Source organism: Anser brachyrhynchus (assembly GCF_964034855.1).
Source record: "Anser brachyrhynchus genome assembly, chromosome: 11".
NCBI lineage: Eukaryota > Metazoa > Chordata > Aves > Anseriformes > Anatidae > Anser > Anser brachyrhynchus.
The window spans coordinates 19663069-19679643 of record NC_137706.1 but is presented as its reverse complement, the minus strand read 5'-3'; the positions used below and the strand labels follow the sequence as shown (position 1 = coordinate 19679643).

The window sequence follows — 16575 nt, the reverse complement described above, 5'->3', positions numbered from 1 at the left end:
ATGAAAGAGAGAGCTCTTCAGGCTGGTCTTCAGTTCAGTCTCGGAACAACACTTTAAGATCTAAACTACCGAATCTTTGTGCAGCGTTCAAGAATAAAATTCCTTTCTGTGCAGAAATGGCTGCCGGAGCTATTTTAAGTATGTGAGTGTCAATAAATGATTCCTTGACCTCCCAAACAAGAGAGGTGAGAGAATAACGCAAGCACAGAAACACTTCTCTCTAGTACAGCCGCCTATGTAAATGTTGCTGGATGCGGCTGCACAGTGCACCCTGAGATTCAGGCCTGAAATGTGTTTCTAGTCTAGGGAAGTTGGGGCTGAGGTGCTCCTGCACTTGTTCAGGGCTGTTGTAGGTGAACGCCCAGAGAGGATGTCCTAACACCCACGTTACACCGTGATGTGTTTAACGTTTGGTGGCGCAGGTCTGGCCAAGCACGTGTGGCATCCGTGAGCACGGCTATAGAAAGCAAGAGTCCTGACAGCAGCTGAAGGCTTTGCCGGGTCAGGGGATCTCTCAAAAACAGGAGGCAGACTGAAATTGCCTTTCCCTTCCCCTGGATTTTTCCAGAGGAGTGTAGGTAAGATGTCTCTCCCAGGAACGAGGGAATTCAGGTGAACTCTTTCCAGCTTGTCTCTCCTTGTGTGTGCTCATGTCTCCTTTATTGCCATCTGCATGGGAAGGTGCTGCTTCTGTGGCAAACGAATGCACCTGACATACAATGTTCATTCCCAGAGGGAGAGCAGCCAGGGAATTGATTAATGAAATGCATCTCTGTCTGTTTTTTATGGGTTGGGCAGAAGCGCTTGCCACATTAGCATTCAGCTGGTGCAAATGAGGATCCTAAAGGCTTTTTTTTCCCTGCTGGCTGAATGCAGCAGTCTGCCCAAAGTTGTTTACGTGTGGATGGAGTTATTCTTCGTGCTGACAGCCCTGGGCACTGCTGACCAGTACGAGGCAGAAGAAGCTAACCCGATCAGCAGGTAGGCTTTGGTAGCCTCAGCCCCTGCTGCTGACCCAGCGCGTTCCCTTCCCCGGGCAGGAGCTCCTGAGCTGGGCTCTGCGCTGCTCAGTGCTGCAAAGACAAGTAAGAACATTTGGTATTCACAATATCGAGTCATCTCCTGTGGCTCTTCACGCTTTGAGCCGTTTCTTTGTTCGTTCACGACTGACTTGCCCCATGTAGGCAAAGTACCATGAGGAAGCGGTGGCGCTGAAGCTTCGGGCTGGCCCAGCACCTGCTGCAGTGGGTGCACAGGCAGTCCGGGGGGACTGGGACCCATCCTGCCGGGCTTCCCTGCAGGCAGGTGCCAAGTGGAGGTGGGGATGAACTCCCCTCCTCCTGCCTGCCCGTGCCGTGCCTAGTCCTTACCGGCTTTGTTCACCGGTGCGTGCAGGAACTGAGTGAAACGAGTGGCCTTTGTGAGCGCTTCTTCTACTCCATTACACACGGCCGCTGTGTTTCAGGTGCGCAGGAGTCAGCTTTGCCCTCCTGATAGCCCCAAAAGCGAGGGCAGCTCTGGCATTTCCCTGGGTGAGGGCTGCTGGCTCTCTACCTGGGAAGGGAAAGCGTCAGGCCGAGGTGAGTGGGGAGGCTCGGAGAGGCAGATCGGAGCAGACAGACGGCGTCCCCGGCGAGGGCTGGATTGACAGAGGCTGCCCAGGTGACAGCGGAGCGCTAAGAGGGATCGCCGAGTTGTGGGTTGCTGGAGGTGATTACGGAAACGGAGTGAAACAGGGGCAAAAACCCACGTCTCTTTTGTCTGACAGCAGCTGCCAGAATGCATAAGCCTCCCGTTACGCGCACAGACAGGAAAAACGCTCCTTGCCCATGCTTGAGCAATCAAGGTGGCCTCAAAGGCAGCCCTGCTGTCGGAGTTGCCAAGAAGACGTTCACGTGTGTGACAGGGGTGTGCAGCCTGTCGCCTTGAGCGCCCAGGACAGCGTCGGGCCAGGGCTTGGATTGCTGGGGACAGCCACAGCCGGTGGAGGAGGCCTGGGGAGCGCAGCCCTTGTGGGACAGATGACGGCGGTGATCGGCGGCTTTGCCACGTGCGGTGGTGACCCGACGTCTTGGCCACATCAGTGTCTTCCAGGGAAACCTAGAAACACTGCGATGACCTCCATCCTTTCCCTTCCAGCGTGACCCGCGTGTCAGCTCATGTTCTGCTGGATAAACGTGCGACGCAACAGCACCCTGCGGCTTGCTGCTCATCGTCCCCACGTGCCACCGGCTGAGACCCGTGCCACCACCCGCAGCTCGTGGTGGTGGCAGGAGGAGTGACTGAGGGTCCTTGGTGGGATCATACCTGCTCTGTGCACAGCTGTTGCGGCTGAGGAGTGAGGTTTGGAGGTTTCCCCCACGTGGAAGTACCAGGGGCGTTATTGTAGTTGTGGGAAGGTGTAGCTTTCTACCTGCTAATAACTACATTTGCGAAGATTTGTTAAAGCTGCTAATTTAGCTTAAACATTTTGTGCGAGGGAGGTTCTAGAAAATTACAGTAATTGTAGCTGTCAGATGAAGACGTCTGCTGTGCCTGCAGGGAACGGGCCCGTACCGCGCGGCGCTGGAAGCAGCTGACGGCGAGGTTTGGTGTTGCTGCAGCTGGCGGAGCAGCCCGAGCAGGAAGGAGTGCACGTGTACGCTTGTGCTCCTCTCCCCGAGGAGAGCTGCTCTCTGTGATGCACTGTGTGTCTGAGAGAACGGCATTTGGTCGTATCAGAAGGATTTATTTTATGGATTTTATGCTGTTTTGTGGATTAGGTGCGTAGCTGGGGGAAGAAGACCTGTGTGCGGGGCCAGGTGTTGGTGGGGGTCTCTGCCTGCTTGCCACCACTCTGGCCAGAAAACTTCCAGCAGATAACTGCACGAGCTCCAGAACATCCATCGGTGTGACTTTCGGGTGCTCTTTGCAGTAGGTGAGGAGCTGGCATCTGTACGGAGGCAGGATTGAGCCCCACAAAGGTTTGCTGGGCAGCACCGGTCCTGTGCCCCTCTGGCCCTGCAGCCTGAGCTCTGGCTCTGCTGTCTCCACCCTGCGGGGCTGTGGCAAATCACCCCCAGGGCTTCCTGTACGTTTCCCTGCTGCCTCCCCGTCCCATTTAGCCATGTATGTGGTCTCAGTGGGGGCTGTAGTTGCCCCCATCTTGGAAACACCGAGCGATAATAACGAAAGGCACGCGGGGAGCGAGCACACGGAGAATCAGGGGGCAAAGCGCTGTGGGAGAGAGCAGCAAGCTCGTTTCAGAAGGCCGAATTCCTCGCATAGGCAGCATTTTCTGCCCGGGGTGTAGTGTTGCTGGCTGGCAGCCTTTCCAAGCTCGGGGCCTCCTGTGCGGATCAGGCCGGGGGGAGAGGGGGAGGGCGCTGGGCTTCCCGTGCTGCCGGCACCCCGGGCTGGGAGCCTTGGCACCGCGGCTTGGCTCCAGCTGGGGTTAATGTGGCAGTGCGGAGGGAGCGGTGCAGAGCATGGTGCTGTGGCACATTGCTGAGGGCGAGCTGCCGTGGTGCTCTTTACACCTGCAGTCAGAGATTTTTACCGAGCACAGACCCTCCCGAATACCCCTGTGGCCCTAGAGCGGGCTCGGGGCGCAGCCCTGAGCCTAGGCCCGGCCACACCGTAGGTGCCAGGCGTGTCCTGCCACCTCTCTTCCACCCGGGCACCCCTTGGGACGAGAGAGGAGGAGGACAAAGGGTGACAGCGCGTGGTCACGGCCCCAGGCTGGTGCAGGGGTGCTTGTGGAGCAGCGATGAACCTGGCCGGGAAGGCTGGCTCTGCCTGGGCCTCGTCAGCGCTGAGATCTGCGGTTCCTGTTCAGTCCTGCATCGAACACACGTTCTCACTCCTCCTGCCTTGCTTCGGTGCTGCTTGCTGTGCACGGAAGACCCCAGGAGCAGGAACTCCTGTTGCCTGTCCCCTCCTTCACCAGTCGGTGTGTGGCCTTCACAGCCGGGCAGGCCGCTCCTTCCAGAGCTCCCAGAGCTGGCTTTCTTTCCCAGCCTGGCCTCAGCAATCCCCACGGGCCCTACCCTGAAAGCCGTAAGGGGACAGCAGCAGAGCTGCCCAGTCCCCGAATCCCACCCTCAGAGCCACCAGGAGAAGGCACCAGGCAGGGTTTCCTCGGCCTTGCCGGGGCTGAAGGAGCCGCGCCGCTCCTGGCCGCCGCGCGGAGCGGGAGGGACGCCGCGCTCCCTAATCAGGGTCACCCTTTAGTCACGCTCCTCCACACCCTAACGAGAAATCCGTCACGGGTGCATTTCTTGGCTCCGGGCTTTTGAAGAGCCGGGCTGGAGCCCAGCACAGCAGGCGTGGGGCTGGCGGGAGGCGTAGGGCAGGGTCTGGTTCTCAGCAGTGAGTTTCAGGCTCGCGGGCGCAGCTCTGGCAGGTGATGGGGAGGAATAGGTGGCAGCCCCTCGCTTTGGGACAGCTTCCTGCCCTGGGTAACCCCAGGGACCCAGGAAACACTGCCGCCTTTCGTAGCCCTTCGCACTTCGTGGCAGAATGGCTGGAGGTAAGCCTGGCTTGGTAGCCATCCTGCATCTCCTAGCACGCTGCATACAACGTGCTTGCTCGCTGCCGCGCAGGAGATGGAAAAAAGAGTGAGGAGCTGCGTGCCGTAAGTTACGGAGCCTTTTCACTGCTGTTGGTGACGGTGGCATCGCTGCTCATGCACACCACAGGCTGCATAAGTTTACCTGTCCCTGGAGGCTGGTCTAAAGCTGCTGGAAACTTTGGGACTCTGTTTTATCAGCTTAGATCGTGCCACTTAATGAATGGCAGAGAAACAAGTGACCTGACTTGGAGCAGAGGGAACAGAGATACCGATAGGTTTAATCTTTTTAGGGGGGGTTCCTGCCTCCCCTTGTGACATATCCAGGCATTTTGACCCTTCAGAGGCTGCCAAAGTTCTCTCGTTTACACTCGTAGGATGAAAAGAGTGTAATGGGACAGAGCATTAAGGATACCAGGAGGAGGTTGTTTGGGTGGTGCCAACCTGAAAGTGCTCTTGCATTTGATGGATTTTCTTTTAAACTTTTGGGTTCAGCAAAATATACTAGCGTGAGCTTAAAAGCTCGTGCAGTTCTTGGAAATTGTGCTGTGTTAAAGTGCTCTGCAGAGTGTATTTGAAAACACTGAAGCAGTTTGCCTGAATTGGGGCCTTACGCTGATTTATTTTTCAGACTTTTCCAGGAAAAGGTTTTTCGTTGCCATTTGTATTGAATTGTAAAACTACACTTGGCAGACAGCTGGTGGGAGAATTCAGTCTGCAACTGTTGCAGAGAGCAATGAGTCACTTTAAACATGCGATAACCGTTTAAGTTAAAGAAAAATACTAATGACAGTTGAGAATACGCTGGGGTTAAAATAGGGCATGTAAAAGCATTTTATTTTCAACGTGGTCCGTTCTTCCTCAGGCTAACGCCGCAATGAAGTGCGTGTGTGCATGTGTATCTGTGATGCAAAGAAAACAGAAATTTATGGTTTCTGTAAGATGTAATGTGAAGTAATGATGCTGTTGGGAAGGGGCGGGGGGACGAGCACATACTTGTGGGGGACCAGAAGGTCGCCCAGGGTCCTTGTAAGCCCAGCGCTGTGCTTGACCCAGCGATGGAGCCTGTTTTCTGGCTGAGACTTGCTGTGTTTGTTGTGCCACGGTCAGGCTTTCTGGCACTCGTGTTACAGCATCGCTGGAGGATTTGTGCTTCAGGGTGGCTTTAACAGCAAAGGCGGCTCAACGGAGACTTATTCAAAGCAAGAGCCAGGTCTGCTGGAGAGAATTTGGGTTTTTGTTCCAGTTGAGGGGCCCACGTGCGCATCCAAAACTGTGTGTGACTGAGATGCCTTGGGGTTGTGCTATTGATGGGTCAGATGCTGATGGCCACAGGGGGACAATCTCTGTCCTGCTGATATCAGCAGGGTTTTGCTGTGCGTGTGGAAGGGGAGGAAGATCAGCCAGCCACGTGTGAACCATGGCTAGGGTGCGGTCCCAGAGCAATCGCAAATGTTAGCGCACATTCAGCCTCTGCTATAGGAGGGAGCATATAGACAGGGATGAGCCTTGGAGAGTGATCGAGGGTCTGGCCTGCGTGAAATCCGTCCTCCTCCTCTTAGGAAGGTGGCTGTTTGCATCCCCACGTGCTCCAGCCATGAGATGCTGCTACATCTCGTCTGTTTGAGTGGGGTGAGGTTCGTTCCTGTGCAGCAAAGCTGTTCCTGCCCTTACGGTCTCTCACCCTTGTCTGCAGCGCTGTCAACCTGGGGGCAGTTGTTTTGTGTAAGCTGACATCTGGCTTTGGTCTTCCTCTTGCCTAGTTTTAATTTGGGCTGCGGGGGTGTCACAAGGCAAGCGGAAACTCTTCCCTCTCAGGGCCGTGGCATTTCCCCCTCTTCTTTTTTTCTCATTCTGGGTGTTGTTCCCTGGTGGAGTAACTGAACAGATCAGGAAGTGATTTAGAAAAGCCACTGGCCAAACCAGCTGATTGCCTGTCTTTTCTCTCACGCTGTTGCCTTCAAGGAGAAAATGAGGCAAGAAGGAAATTTGCACATTGAAACATTTCAGTTGCTGTCCTAAAGACTCCTGGGGGCTTGCAGGACATGGGAAAGGGAGAGATTACATTTCAGGCTCTTTCATCGAGAAAAGCCTTCCTCTTAAATCATGCGTCATAACAGGTTTGCATTTCTCAGCAGAAACTCGAGTTACTAACCTTCCCTCCTTTCTTCTTTCCCCAGCCTTATCCCGCTTTTTCCAACAGCCGGAGTCGCAGACAGTGGAAGAAAATGGCATGGCTCGGTTCGAGTGTCGGATCGAAGGGCTGCCCTCCCCTGTCATCACGTGGGAGAAGGATCACGTAGCCGTTCCACAGGAACCTAGGTGATGCTCTGATTGTTTTCCTGGGTTAGCTTGAAAAAAAAAAACCTGAAACATGACCACTTAGGATGTGAAAATCCTTCCTGAAATGTAGAATGAAGAGAAAAATGATAGACCATGTTTGAACCTGAAAAATGAAGTGCTGTAGGAGCAGGTGATTGAGGGACACGTGCATATAGGTTGGTAAAACACCAAAATAAAATAAGCCTTTCCCCAGATATCATCCAACGAACCAAAAAAGACCACCACCAACAAAACCATTCCCTTTTTTTACTCATCTCTTGTTCTGGAACCTTTGCCATGTGATGGACCAAGCACTCAGTCTATAGAAGAGAGTTCAGTGGAACTGAAATTGGGTAGAAATTGGCTAATAAGCAAAGTAATTAAACGAGACCTGAGCTTCAGTTTTCCATATCAGCCTCTTGCTCTTAATCTGGAGTGTTGAAGGGAGACAGAGAAGAGTGTGCCAAAGGGCAGACAGCAGCATAAATGTGAGTGGAGAAACTTGAAATGGGGCCAGTTGGTACAGCACAGCTCCTGCACCCTGGGAAGGCCCCTGCGTGTACGGAGTGCGGCACACGGTGCAGTGGGGGCTGCCTTTGGCACCTCCTCTCGTGCAGTTAAGTGGGGTAGAAGTGTTTTGGGGGTCCTGGCTTGAGGAATATTTCCCCATCTGACTGTGGGGTCTGGTGCTGGGGTGTACCTGGCAGAACGGTGATGCAGTTTTTCTTTAGATTTAGCTGCGGTTTTAGAGCCAGTTGTTTTCTTCACTGTTGTCCCACACAGATCTGTCTTGGGGTTAATGACTGTTCTAGAGCTCCGTGTGTGCTCAGTAACCCGGGTGGTCTTGCCATTTGTTTTATTCCTATGTATGGAGGTGATCTAGTAAAAGTCCCTGAATTTTTATTTATTTTTTTTTCTGGGGGAGGAAAAGATAGGAGTCCCTGCAGCATGATACCTTCTATCAAGGAAAGTCAGCTACAGGCAAAGAGAATAAACCAGTAGCTGGGCTTTAGCTGGTCTGTAGACATCATCCCTGCAAGGGATCAGTGACTGCATTGCCCTTTAGTTCCTAAAAACTCTTTTGCTGTTCTGGAGAAGGAGCTGTTTCCCTCCCAGGAAAGCCAATCCAAGAGGCAGGAGGGGAGGATGGAAAGGGGTGGGGGTAAGGTTTAGGAATAATTTTTCTACAAAGATAGTTTCTGTAAGAATAACGGCTTATATCCTTGAGTATGAAGTGTGGTATGTAAAGGTTCGTAGGAAGCTGTTGCCTTGTAATGAGACAAAAATTAATTAATTAAAAAAAGGTAATAAAAAAAAGAAAGGGTTGGCAGAAGGAAGTGTGCAGTAGATTGGGCAATGGCTTTTTAATGAGACAGCTGGATGGATGTTGTGAAGTTACTTGCTCGGAGATTGCTTTCAACACGGGCAGCCTGAAAATTGTTTTCCTTGTAAAAAAACAGACCGTAATCTCTGGCTGCAGATCTTGCTTTTTAAATCGTGTTTTAGCTAATGTCCTTTTTCAGAAGGATTTGCTTTTTTTTTTTCTTTTTTTGCTGTTGTCTGGTTGTTGTTGTTGTTGTTGGATTTCACGTAACCGGCTTTCGAAGGAATTAATTCCAGGAACCGCTGGCTGCCACCCAGACCTCTGTGTTAGCCCTGCCCCATCGCGCCTGAGGACCAGCTCCCAGGCCAGCCTCTGGTTGCTGTGCGCTCCCTCCTGTGCACACGGCTGATGAGCCTGTGAAAAAGCAATCATTTGGGTAGGTAGGCATCAGGACGATGGCTTCGCATCCCGAAATAGCACCGTCAGATGTATGCCCAAATCAGGCTCTGGGCCTACAGATACAGCCTTCCACATAATGCTGTGATATTGGTGCATGTAAAGAGGGATAGAGCAATCACAGTAAACTGAAAAAAGCCTAATAAATATTTTTGTTCTCTTTTTTTTTTTCCCCCTATATTTTTTCCCATATTTCCTATCGCCTTTGGGCGCTGTCTTTGGCCTTTGCCGTTGGGCGCAGGTTCTAGCACGGTGCCATCTCAAAGGTGTTGAAGGCTGAGTTTAAAAAGCACTTAAACAACCCAAAGGGTACGGAAGCGTTTATGGAGGTTTTCAAAATACCTTTCCCACCCTGCCAAAGTTCAGGACAGAATCCAACTCCCATATGGGAATAAGACACAGAATTCTTTTTACAATTCTGTCTCTGAAGCACTTTAAAAAAAAAAAAGTCTTAAATCTGCAGCAGCTGCTGAGAGGTGGCTTGCAGGATCTCTCTAGACTGCAGTTGCTTTGGGGTGTGTGCTACGTCTTTTGGCATAGGCTCTTCTCCATTTTACATACAGGCTGTGTTTCACACGAGGCTCCAAATTGCTGATTATTTCCTCTAGAGCCCAGATGAGTGCTTGCTAAGAGCTGGAGGTCTTCGGAGGTCTGCACATAACCACATACCTTAGACCGCATGGTCTGCAGTCACAGCATCTTTTATCGACGTTTCGGCTAAGGGAGGGTTTTATCTTCATGGAGGGTTTACTTCTGCCATGTGTCAGCGGTGCCTTAATGTGCTTGGGTGCACCCACACGGCTCTGCAGCAGTGAGCAAAAGCAGACTTGGAGCCTGCAACAAAGCAGCAGATCCCTCACTTGGCCTGGGGTACCTTAGCCTGTATCGGGTTAGCCTGCGAGAAAGGATGTGGCAGCAGTTTCTTGGGGAGAAGGTAAGAAAGGGAACGGTGCTGTTAATGCTGGAATATTCTCTGCTATACACGTGGTATGGACATGGTCCTGAGCAGCCTGGTCCAGCTGACCCTGCTCCGAGAGGGAGAAGACTGCAGGTTTTCAGAGGTCCCTCCCAGCCCCGGTGATTCTGTGATGGAGAATTGGAGTCTCTTCCTTGTGGCTGGAAGATGCTTTGCCTACTGCTTGAAATATCTTGATATTAATTACGGACTCAAACAGCAGATGCACGACAAAAATAAATACTATCACAGTGGGAAGCTTTTCCTCCGCAGTGCTGAGAAGATGCAAATATTTGTCCTCGTTCTCCTGTGTCCTGATGAGGCATCCTGGTAAGGGTTTTCAGGATACTGTCTCCTTTGAAGTCTCTGGAGTGTGATCCTGAGCAAAGTGTGTCTCTGTAGGCAGTGAGAGCATGGCTTTGGGGATGTGGAGCAGTGGCCCTTGCTTACGTGGGAAGCTTCACCAAGACTGCGTCCTTGAATCTGTAGGATCGTGCATACAGTGACAGCATGGTCACAGGAGGAGCTCTGCTAGCTCTTCTGCTTCTGCATCTGCTGCCCAGAGAGCAAGAAGTGCTGAGCTCAGATCGCAGCAGCTGAGGTCTGGGCTAGGCTCTAGGCTTGCAGCAGGGATATTTGTCTGGAGCAAGCTGCTTGGGGTGGGGATGGGATTCCCATTGCTGGAGGTTTGGGACCACGAGGTAAGTGTTTGCAGGAATGGGCGTGCTGTTGGTGACCACGGCTTGGACATGGGGTGGCTCGTCTCTTACGGTCCCCCTGGTTCCATGACCCTTGCTGATGGCTTCCAGCTGGCTCAGCGCCTGCAGAACCACAGTTATTAATGTCAGGGTTACTTTCAGGGATCTTCATGGATGGAAGGGCTGGCATTCATGGTTATAACTTGTCTTTGTGCTGTTCCTGTGGAAGCTGCTATCCCTCCCCTTAGCAATTGCCTTTGAATGTGTCCTTTTCATAATGAAGACTGATAACCTAGAGCTGCCTGTCAAAGCTCGGCAGCTCTGTTTATAGAGGCTTGCAATTAAAAATGGATCTCATATATAATTAAAAAGGATCACGTAGGCTTTGCGCCTTGCATTCAAGAATAAAGAGGCTGCCATCTAGGAATCCAGGCAGAAAATGGAGATGCTGACAGCCAGCTCCTACTTTTATGCTAATTGCTAATCATCTGCTTTGTTCGCTATAATGCAGCAAGGATTGTGTTCATGTTGTGAGCCGTGTAGCCATTTCACTCCGTGGAAGTGTTCCCCAGTAGTGCCCCATGGGCGAATGGGGGGGATGCTGAATGCCTGGGTGTGAGTTTGCCAGCTTGTGAAAGCCAGAAATTCTTGGAAGAACAAAAGCAATCAGCACAGCCCAGGGATGGCGCAGTTTCAGGCAGCTGCTCACTACAGGAGCGGGGTCCTGGCTGCTTTGAGCCGTGAAGGGGCATCTGTGGGACGCTCGGTCCGCTCGTGTACATGAAAGGGATGATGTTCAGAATTCCTTGTGATGTTTTTTGCTCTGGCTACCAAACCTTTGTGAAGAGCAAGTGCTGAGGCTGATCGTAGCAGACTGTGCGTGTGAAGGCACTTGTACAATTGGGGATGTCTGGAAAGCTGTGTGTGTAGCTAATTGTTTGCTGCTATACACTTGGTTTGTATCTGCAAAGCCCTGTTGGCCTGGTGTCCTAGAAGCTGAACCTCTGTTGTAAAGGCTCCAGTGCTGCGGATGGGTCTGTACCTGCTGCTTTTTGAGAACCACCAGTTGGATGGCTCAAAGGTTTCTTGGTCCCACTCTGCTGTGCTTACCAGCTCCTGCACGCGACTTTTCTGTAGGAGAAAAAGCAGGGATAAAAGGGCTTTGGTTGACGGATAGCTCAGGCAAGGCATATCCTATCTCACACTTTTCCTTTTGTTCTCTCAGGTTCATAACTCTTCCAAACGGTGTCCTCCAAATCGTGGACGTGCAGGAGAGCGATGCTGGGGCTTACCACTGTGTGGCGAGCAACGCTGCCCGGAAGCGCTACAGCAACGACGCGGTCCTCAGAGTCCTGAAAGGTAAGGGGCAGAGCGTGCTGGCCTGGGCCACGCAGCTGCTGTGTGATGGAGAGCTGAGCTGACACGTCGGTGAGACCCTCTCCTGCCCCGGTGGGTCTGCATGGGGGCAGCGTTTGGCCAAAACTTGCAGAGAAGGCGTTTTAATAAGGATTTTCTCTTTGCTGTGATGGGGCGAGCAGGGTTGGGAGGTGTTGCCACCTGGGGGTTGCAGCTGGCTGCTCTGGCCAGCCCCAGGACCAGGCAGCCGACAGTAATAAAGGGTCTGTTTCTCTCTGCGCCCAGGGATTTTCTTCTGCAGGTGGATTGTAACAGCAGTTATGTGCTAGGGCTGTTAGCAAGGGTCAGGCACCCTGCCTGCACCTCGGGGAGGCGCAGGGGTGCTGTGATCTAATCTCCAGGGGCCTCGGATGGCAAGGCAAGCAATGGCACGGACAGAGGAAGATGCTTGCCAAGCTAATGAGAAGCAGAGGATGGAGTAATTAGCAGGGCTGTGTCTACCCCAGGTCACATAGCAGGGTCCGGAGGAGCTTCAGCGCACAGACACCCGCCTAGCACGCTTTGTCTGCCTCGCTGGCTTTCTGCCGAGCTGGGGGGCAGGCTCCAGAGATCTTCCTGCTATTTGAGAGCACTCTCAGCTGGGCTTTCTGCTGGTGACGCAGACGGAGCAGGGCTTTGCGTGCGAGCTGTCCTTCGCCTCCCGATCCGGGCCTCAGCCTCGGAGTGCATTTTTCTCTGTAAACCAAGAGCGCGGTGGGCAAGTTGGGGCACGAGAAGGTAGCTGAGAGCGAGTGTGAGTGCAGCGGGGGTCTCCAGACGCTGGCATCCTTCCCAGCACGCCTGGCTGCCTCCCCGGTGGTGTAATCCCCTTCTGCAAGTGGCGAAACCCCCGGGTCTGGCTGAGCCGTCCCTTCCCTTGGGACGCTGCCCCCCTGCCCAATCCGCCTCCTGGTCCTGCTGACCCCGGTGTATTTTGTAGGCACATTTAACCTCGAATGCTCTGAAACGCTTCGCAGCCCCTTTTGTCTTTGTTCGGGGTTGTATTGCTTGGCATGCTGCTGCCGGCGTGTTTTCCCAGAGACGCCTTTGCTCTTCATCCATCAGCGGGGAATGTAATTAACGGGGGCCTGAGAACACACCTCCGATCGATGGATTGTGTCGTGGAGGTAATCCGTGTGGAATCTGCGGAGAATTTGTGAGCAGTTGAACGCTCAGTATCCAACTGGCAGCCTCTGCCAGATCCTCTGTGTGCTTAACGAAGCTCCGAGGCAAGGGGAGGGCTTGCTCCAGAGACAGCTCCCGCGTTGGGTCTGGTTTGCTATTGATAAGTAATATTGATCAGGCTACAAAGGTGAATATGCCGTCCTTGGCATAATAACTTGTTCTGCATAATTGTATCTTGTACTCTGCAGTGTTTAATCTGCTTTGCAAATGGAGGCGATGGAAGAGGTTAAATGGGAAGCGTTCCTTCTGGAGCACCAGCCGGCCGAGCAGATTTCTGCCTGGAGTTCTCGCCCAAATCTCGCTTCTGCAGCACCACACCACCCGCTGGCTGCAAAAACAAATATGCGAGGTTGAGTTTTTCACCAGATTGAGCTGATCGTGATGAAAAACATGCCTGTTAAATCTCTGGGGATTTTTATAATTGGGGAAAAGTATCTCTGAGACAGATGGGAAACTGCAGTGACCTGTGTGGGCCACACACTCCTCAACGAGTGACTGGCATGGTATTGATCCTTTTTTTTGTTTCAGCACTTCGCTATCAGAGGCACGTTTTTGGATGCCTGGACTGGCTCGAGGAGTCTTTTACTCCCTGGTCAGAAGCAGCTGGCAGTACTTGGAGTGAACTGGTCAGGCAGAAATCCTTTGCTGGTTAGAGGACAGAGAAGAAAAGGAAAGAGAGGAAAAAAATAACAAAAACCTGTGATACAGCTGTTTGGTATTGCTTGAGTTGCTCGTTTGGATGTTTCAGAGGCCAAACTCCTTTGTGTCTGCAGGAAGGAGCAGCTAAGCATGCTGCTGGCTAGTGAGCCGTTGATTTTGGGGTGAGAGGGGTCCAGTCTTTGAAGGAAGGGGTTTGTGCCATGGGAGCTAGAGGCTCCTTACCACCTGCACCTGCAGCTTTGGTGTCAGCACTGGGCAGTCCCGATGGACTTTGGGTCGTGCTGGTGTAATGCAAACACTGCCGCTGGCACCGGGCTGCCAGCTCGCAGGCCTGGGAACACCTCATGCTCATGCCTCTGCCAGCCAGTGCTGGATTTGAACTGGCTGTGCACAGCAAAAGAATTCTTTTCCCTAAAACTCTTCTTCAGCTGCCCTTTCTCTCCCTCCCCTTCCCCCTCGCTCCAGATATGGTGGCTGGGGGTTGTTCCATCCCCCTTACTAAAGGCCTTTACCCAGGAGAGACAGCAATTAGCACGACCCCTTTCTGCCATACTTGCATGGCCTAAAAAAAACGGCCCCAAAACCCCAAAATGTCCCTTCCCGTGCTGCCGTGACTTGCCCTGTCGCGGGGAGCGGCCCGGATTGTGCGTCAGCGGCCAGACGCGCGCTGGCCGCACGCAGGCAGGGCAGAGCGAGGGCCGCGAGCCCTGCAGATGTTTCGGCTGCGCAGACTTCATGGTGCAAATTTCCAGACGTTCCCCGGGGAAGCGGCGTTTTGAGCGGGAGGGGAGGAGAGCAGGCGGAGAAGCGGGATTCAGGCGCGCAGCCCTGAAACGGAGCCCGCCGGAGAAATAGGAGCGGAGGGAGGGCTTGGATTTTTCCCCCCACGGATCTCCGCTGCTCCCTGGCAGGCGGAGCACCGAGCACATCTGGCAGCGCCGCCCCTCACCTGCATGGATGATGGATGAACGCCGCAGCCCTGCTGCGAGCGCTGCCAAGAAGGGCATTAGGAGCTGGCTGCAGGGCGCCTTTCCCAGGCGCTGTCTGTGCGTGCTGCCTCCGCTTGGGGTCAGCTCCTGCGGGGCTGCGTCTTGTTTCTTGCAGCTCCTTTCTCAGGAAGCAGGCTCTGGTGGAGCCCTGCTCTGGGCTCACAGATAAAAAGTTAATTTCCCCTGTGTCCCAGGTCCTTCGCGCACACAGGGAAATGCTAAGTCTTGCCTTCTCAAGGAAGGACAGCAGAAGGGCTTGGGCACCACAGTGTTGTGTGTGAGATTATCAATTTCAGATCGTAATGGAGTTTGACTGGGCTGGGGGAAGTACAGAGATTAAAACAAGACCATCCGTTTTGAGATCTTGACCCCACAGCCCCATCCTGTAGAGTTCGGTGGTTGTCTCCCTTCGCATTTAAGGGTGGTCGTTGCAGAAGAGTTACAGCGAGGTCCTGGGAGCCAGGGCGCTCAGGTTCTCCTTTCCTTCCTGACAGTGTGCCACAGGGAGAATCAGTTCCTTAACTTTTCAATTTCCACCTCTATAAACACAGATAAACAGGCTTGGAGCAGCGACGTGTCAGTCTGGAGGCAGTACAGGCGTTTGGTGCAGGAGGTCAGTGTGCTCATATGAGAGGAGGATGTGGATATGGACCTGATTTTTTTTTTTTTTCTTTCTTGTGTTCTCTGCACTCTGTTCTTGATTTGTGCATGCAGAGTAACCCTAGCTGCGATGTCGGTGGCATGTCATGCTGGTACGTGGGCAAAACCTTTTGGCCCAGGCCAGGCTGGCAAGAATCGGACACAGCAGCCCACCTCCAGCACTGACACAAGGTCTCTGCGGGGATGTTACTGTGGTGGTCCCGCAGACACGCTCCGCACAGTCCTGTGCCTGTCCTGGCGTAGCTGCAGGATCGGGGAGCGCGGAGCAGCGCCCTGCACGCGCACACAGCCGGGCTGGGGTCTGGGCTGAGCACGCCACCAAAGAGTCCTCCAGCGGATGAGCACGTCCCCCGTGAGCTGGGATTTAGTGCCGTGCTATTAGAGGTGACGCCGCGAGATCGCCGTTGGCAGAACATCATTTACGCTGACAGCCGTAGCAGCTTGCTGCAGCAGTGTCCCCAGCAAATGTATTTCTCAGTCAAATATTTGTATGAAATACGGTAACAGGGACGGAGCTGGGAGGCAGCTGAAACACCTCTGTGTTTTCTGTTCTTTTGGTGTTTGTGCGGCCGTGGCTGAGGCCCCAAGGGAGAGCCAGGCTCCGGGTGCTTCCTGCTCCCGGGGGCTGCAGGAGAACACAGCCCGTGGACGGGACCAGCCCTGGGGAGGGCCGTGGAGGTGCTGATGAAGTGAGCAGCACTCGCAGTTGGCCACCACCTCGCAGGAACAGACGTGCTGTTACAAGTGGATTTTCAGTCCCCGCATGTGCGAACGACGTGCTGGATGCTGGCTTGGCTCTCAGCCTGAGCCCTGCCGACACGCGCCGCGCTCCCTTCGCCGCTCTGCATGCGGGCGCCGGGATGGGGCAGCTTGGATTCGGGTCGGTGCCGCTCTGCTCTGACCCCCGGACCACAGCCGGGCATCGATCCTGTGGTGCTGCTGATGCTGGAGAAGGGCAGCGTTGACCAGAGCAGGGTGGTCTTCCTCCAGCAGGGAGAGCATCTGCAGCGGTCCGGGCACAAGAGGCTGCTCTGGGAGACAAGGGGGTCACGGAAACGCGTAGGGAGAAAGCACCTTTACTGTGAGTTGCTGGTTTAACCGGCACCCTGGTTTTCTTCTCCCTCTGCTCTTGACATCCCAAATGCTCACGCACGAGGACTCTCTTTGCACGTGTTTCCTGGGCAGCAGGTAGCTGAAGCTGCTCACATAAAGCAGCTGCTGGGTTGGGGAAAGCACTCCCCATTCTTTGTGGTAGCTGATGCTCAGCCAACCGTAGTGAGTGTGATTTCGAAGGATGGCAAAGTGACGGAGGAATTACACAGCGTTTCTAGCTTAATAAGTAAATCTTTAAAGCCAGAAGTGACCTTCTGCCTAGAACGGAC

The 16575-nt window shown here is 53.4% G+C and overlaps 1 protein-coding gene across 5 annotated transcripts in view; it reads left to right on the top strand.

Annotated features, from left to right (window-relative positions):
- The window catches only part of IGDCC4 (immunoglobulin superfamily DCC subclass member 4), an 86799-nt gene that overhangs the window by 33095 nt on the left and 37129 nt on the right, over positions 1–16575 (top strand). For 3 of the 5 annotated variants that reach the window (XM_080551440.1, XM_080551441.1, XM_080551439.1), the window contains exons 3-4: positions 6730–6871; positions 11530–11663. In XM_080551440.1, the coding sequence (XP_080407566.1) occupies positions 6730–6871; positions 11530–11663 (276 nt within the window). The remainder of the gene's footprint in view (positions 1–6729; positions 6872–11529; positions 11664–16575) is intronic. The other 2 variants (XM_080551442.1, XM_080551443.1) reach the window with 1 other exon arrangement.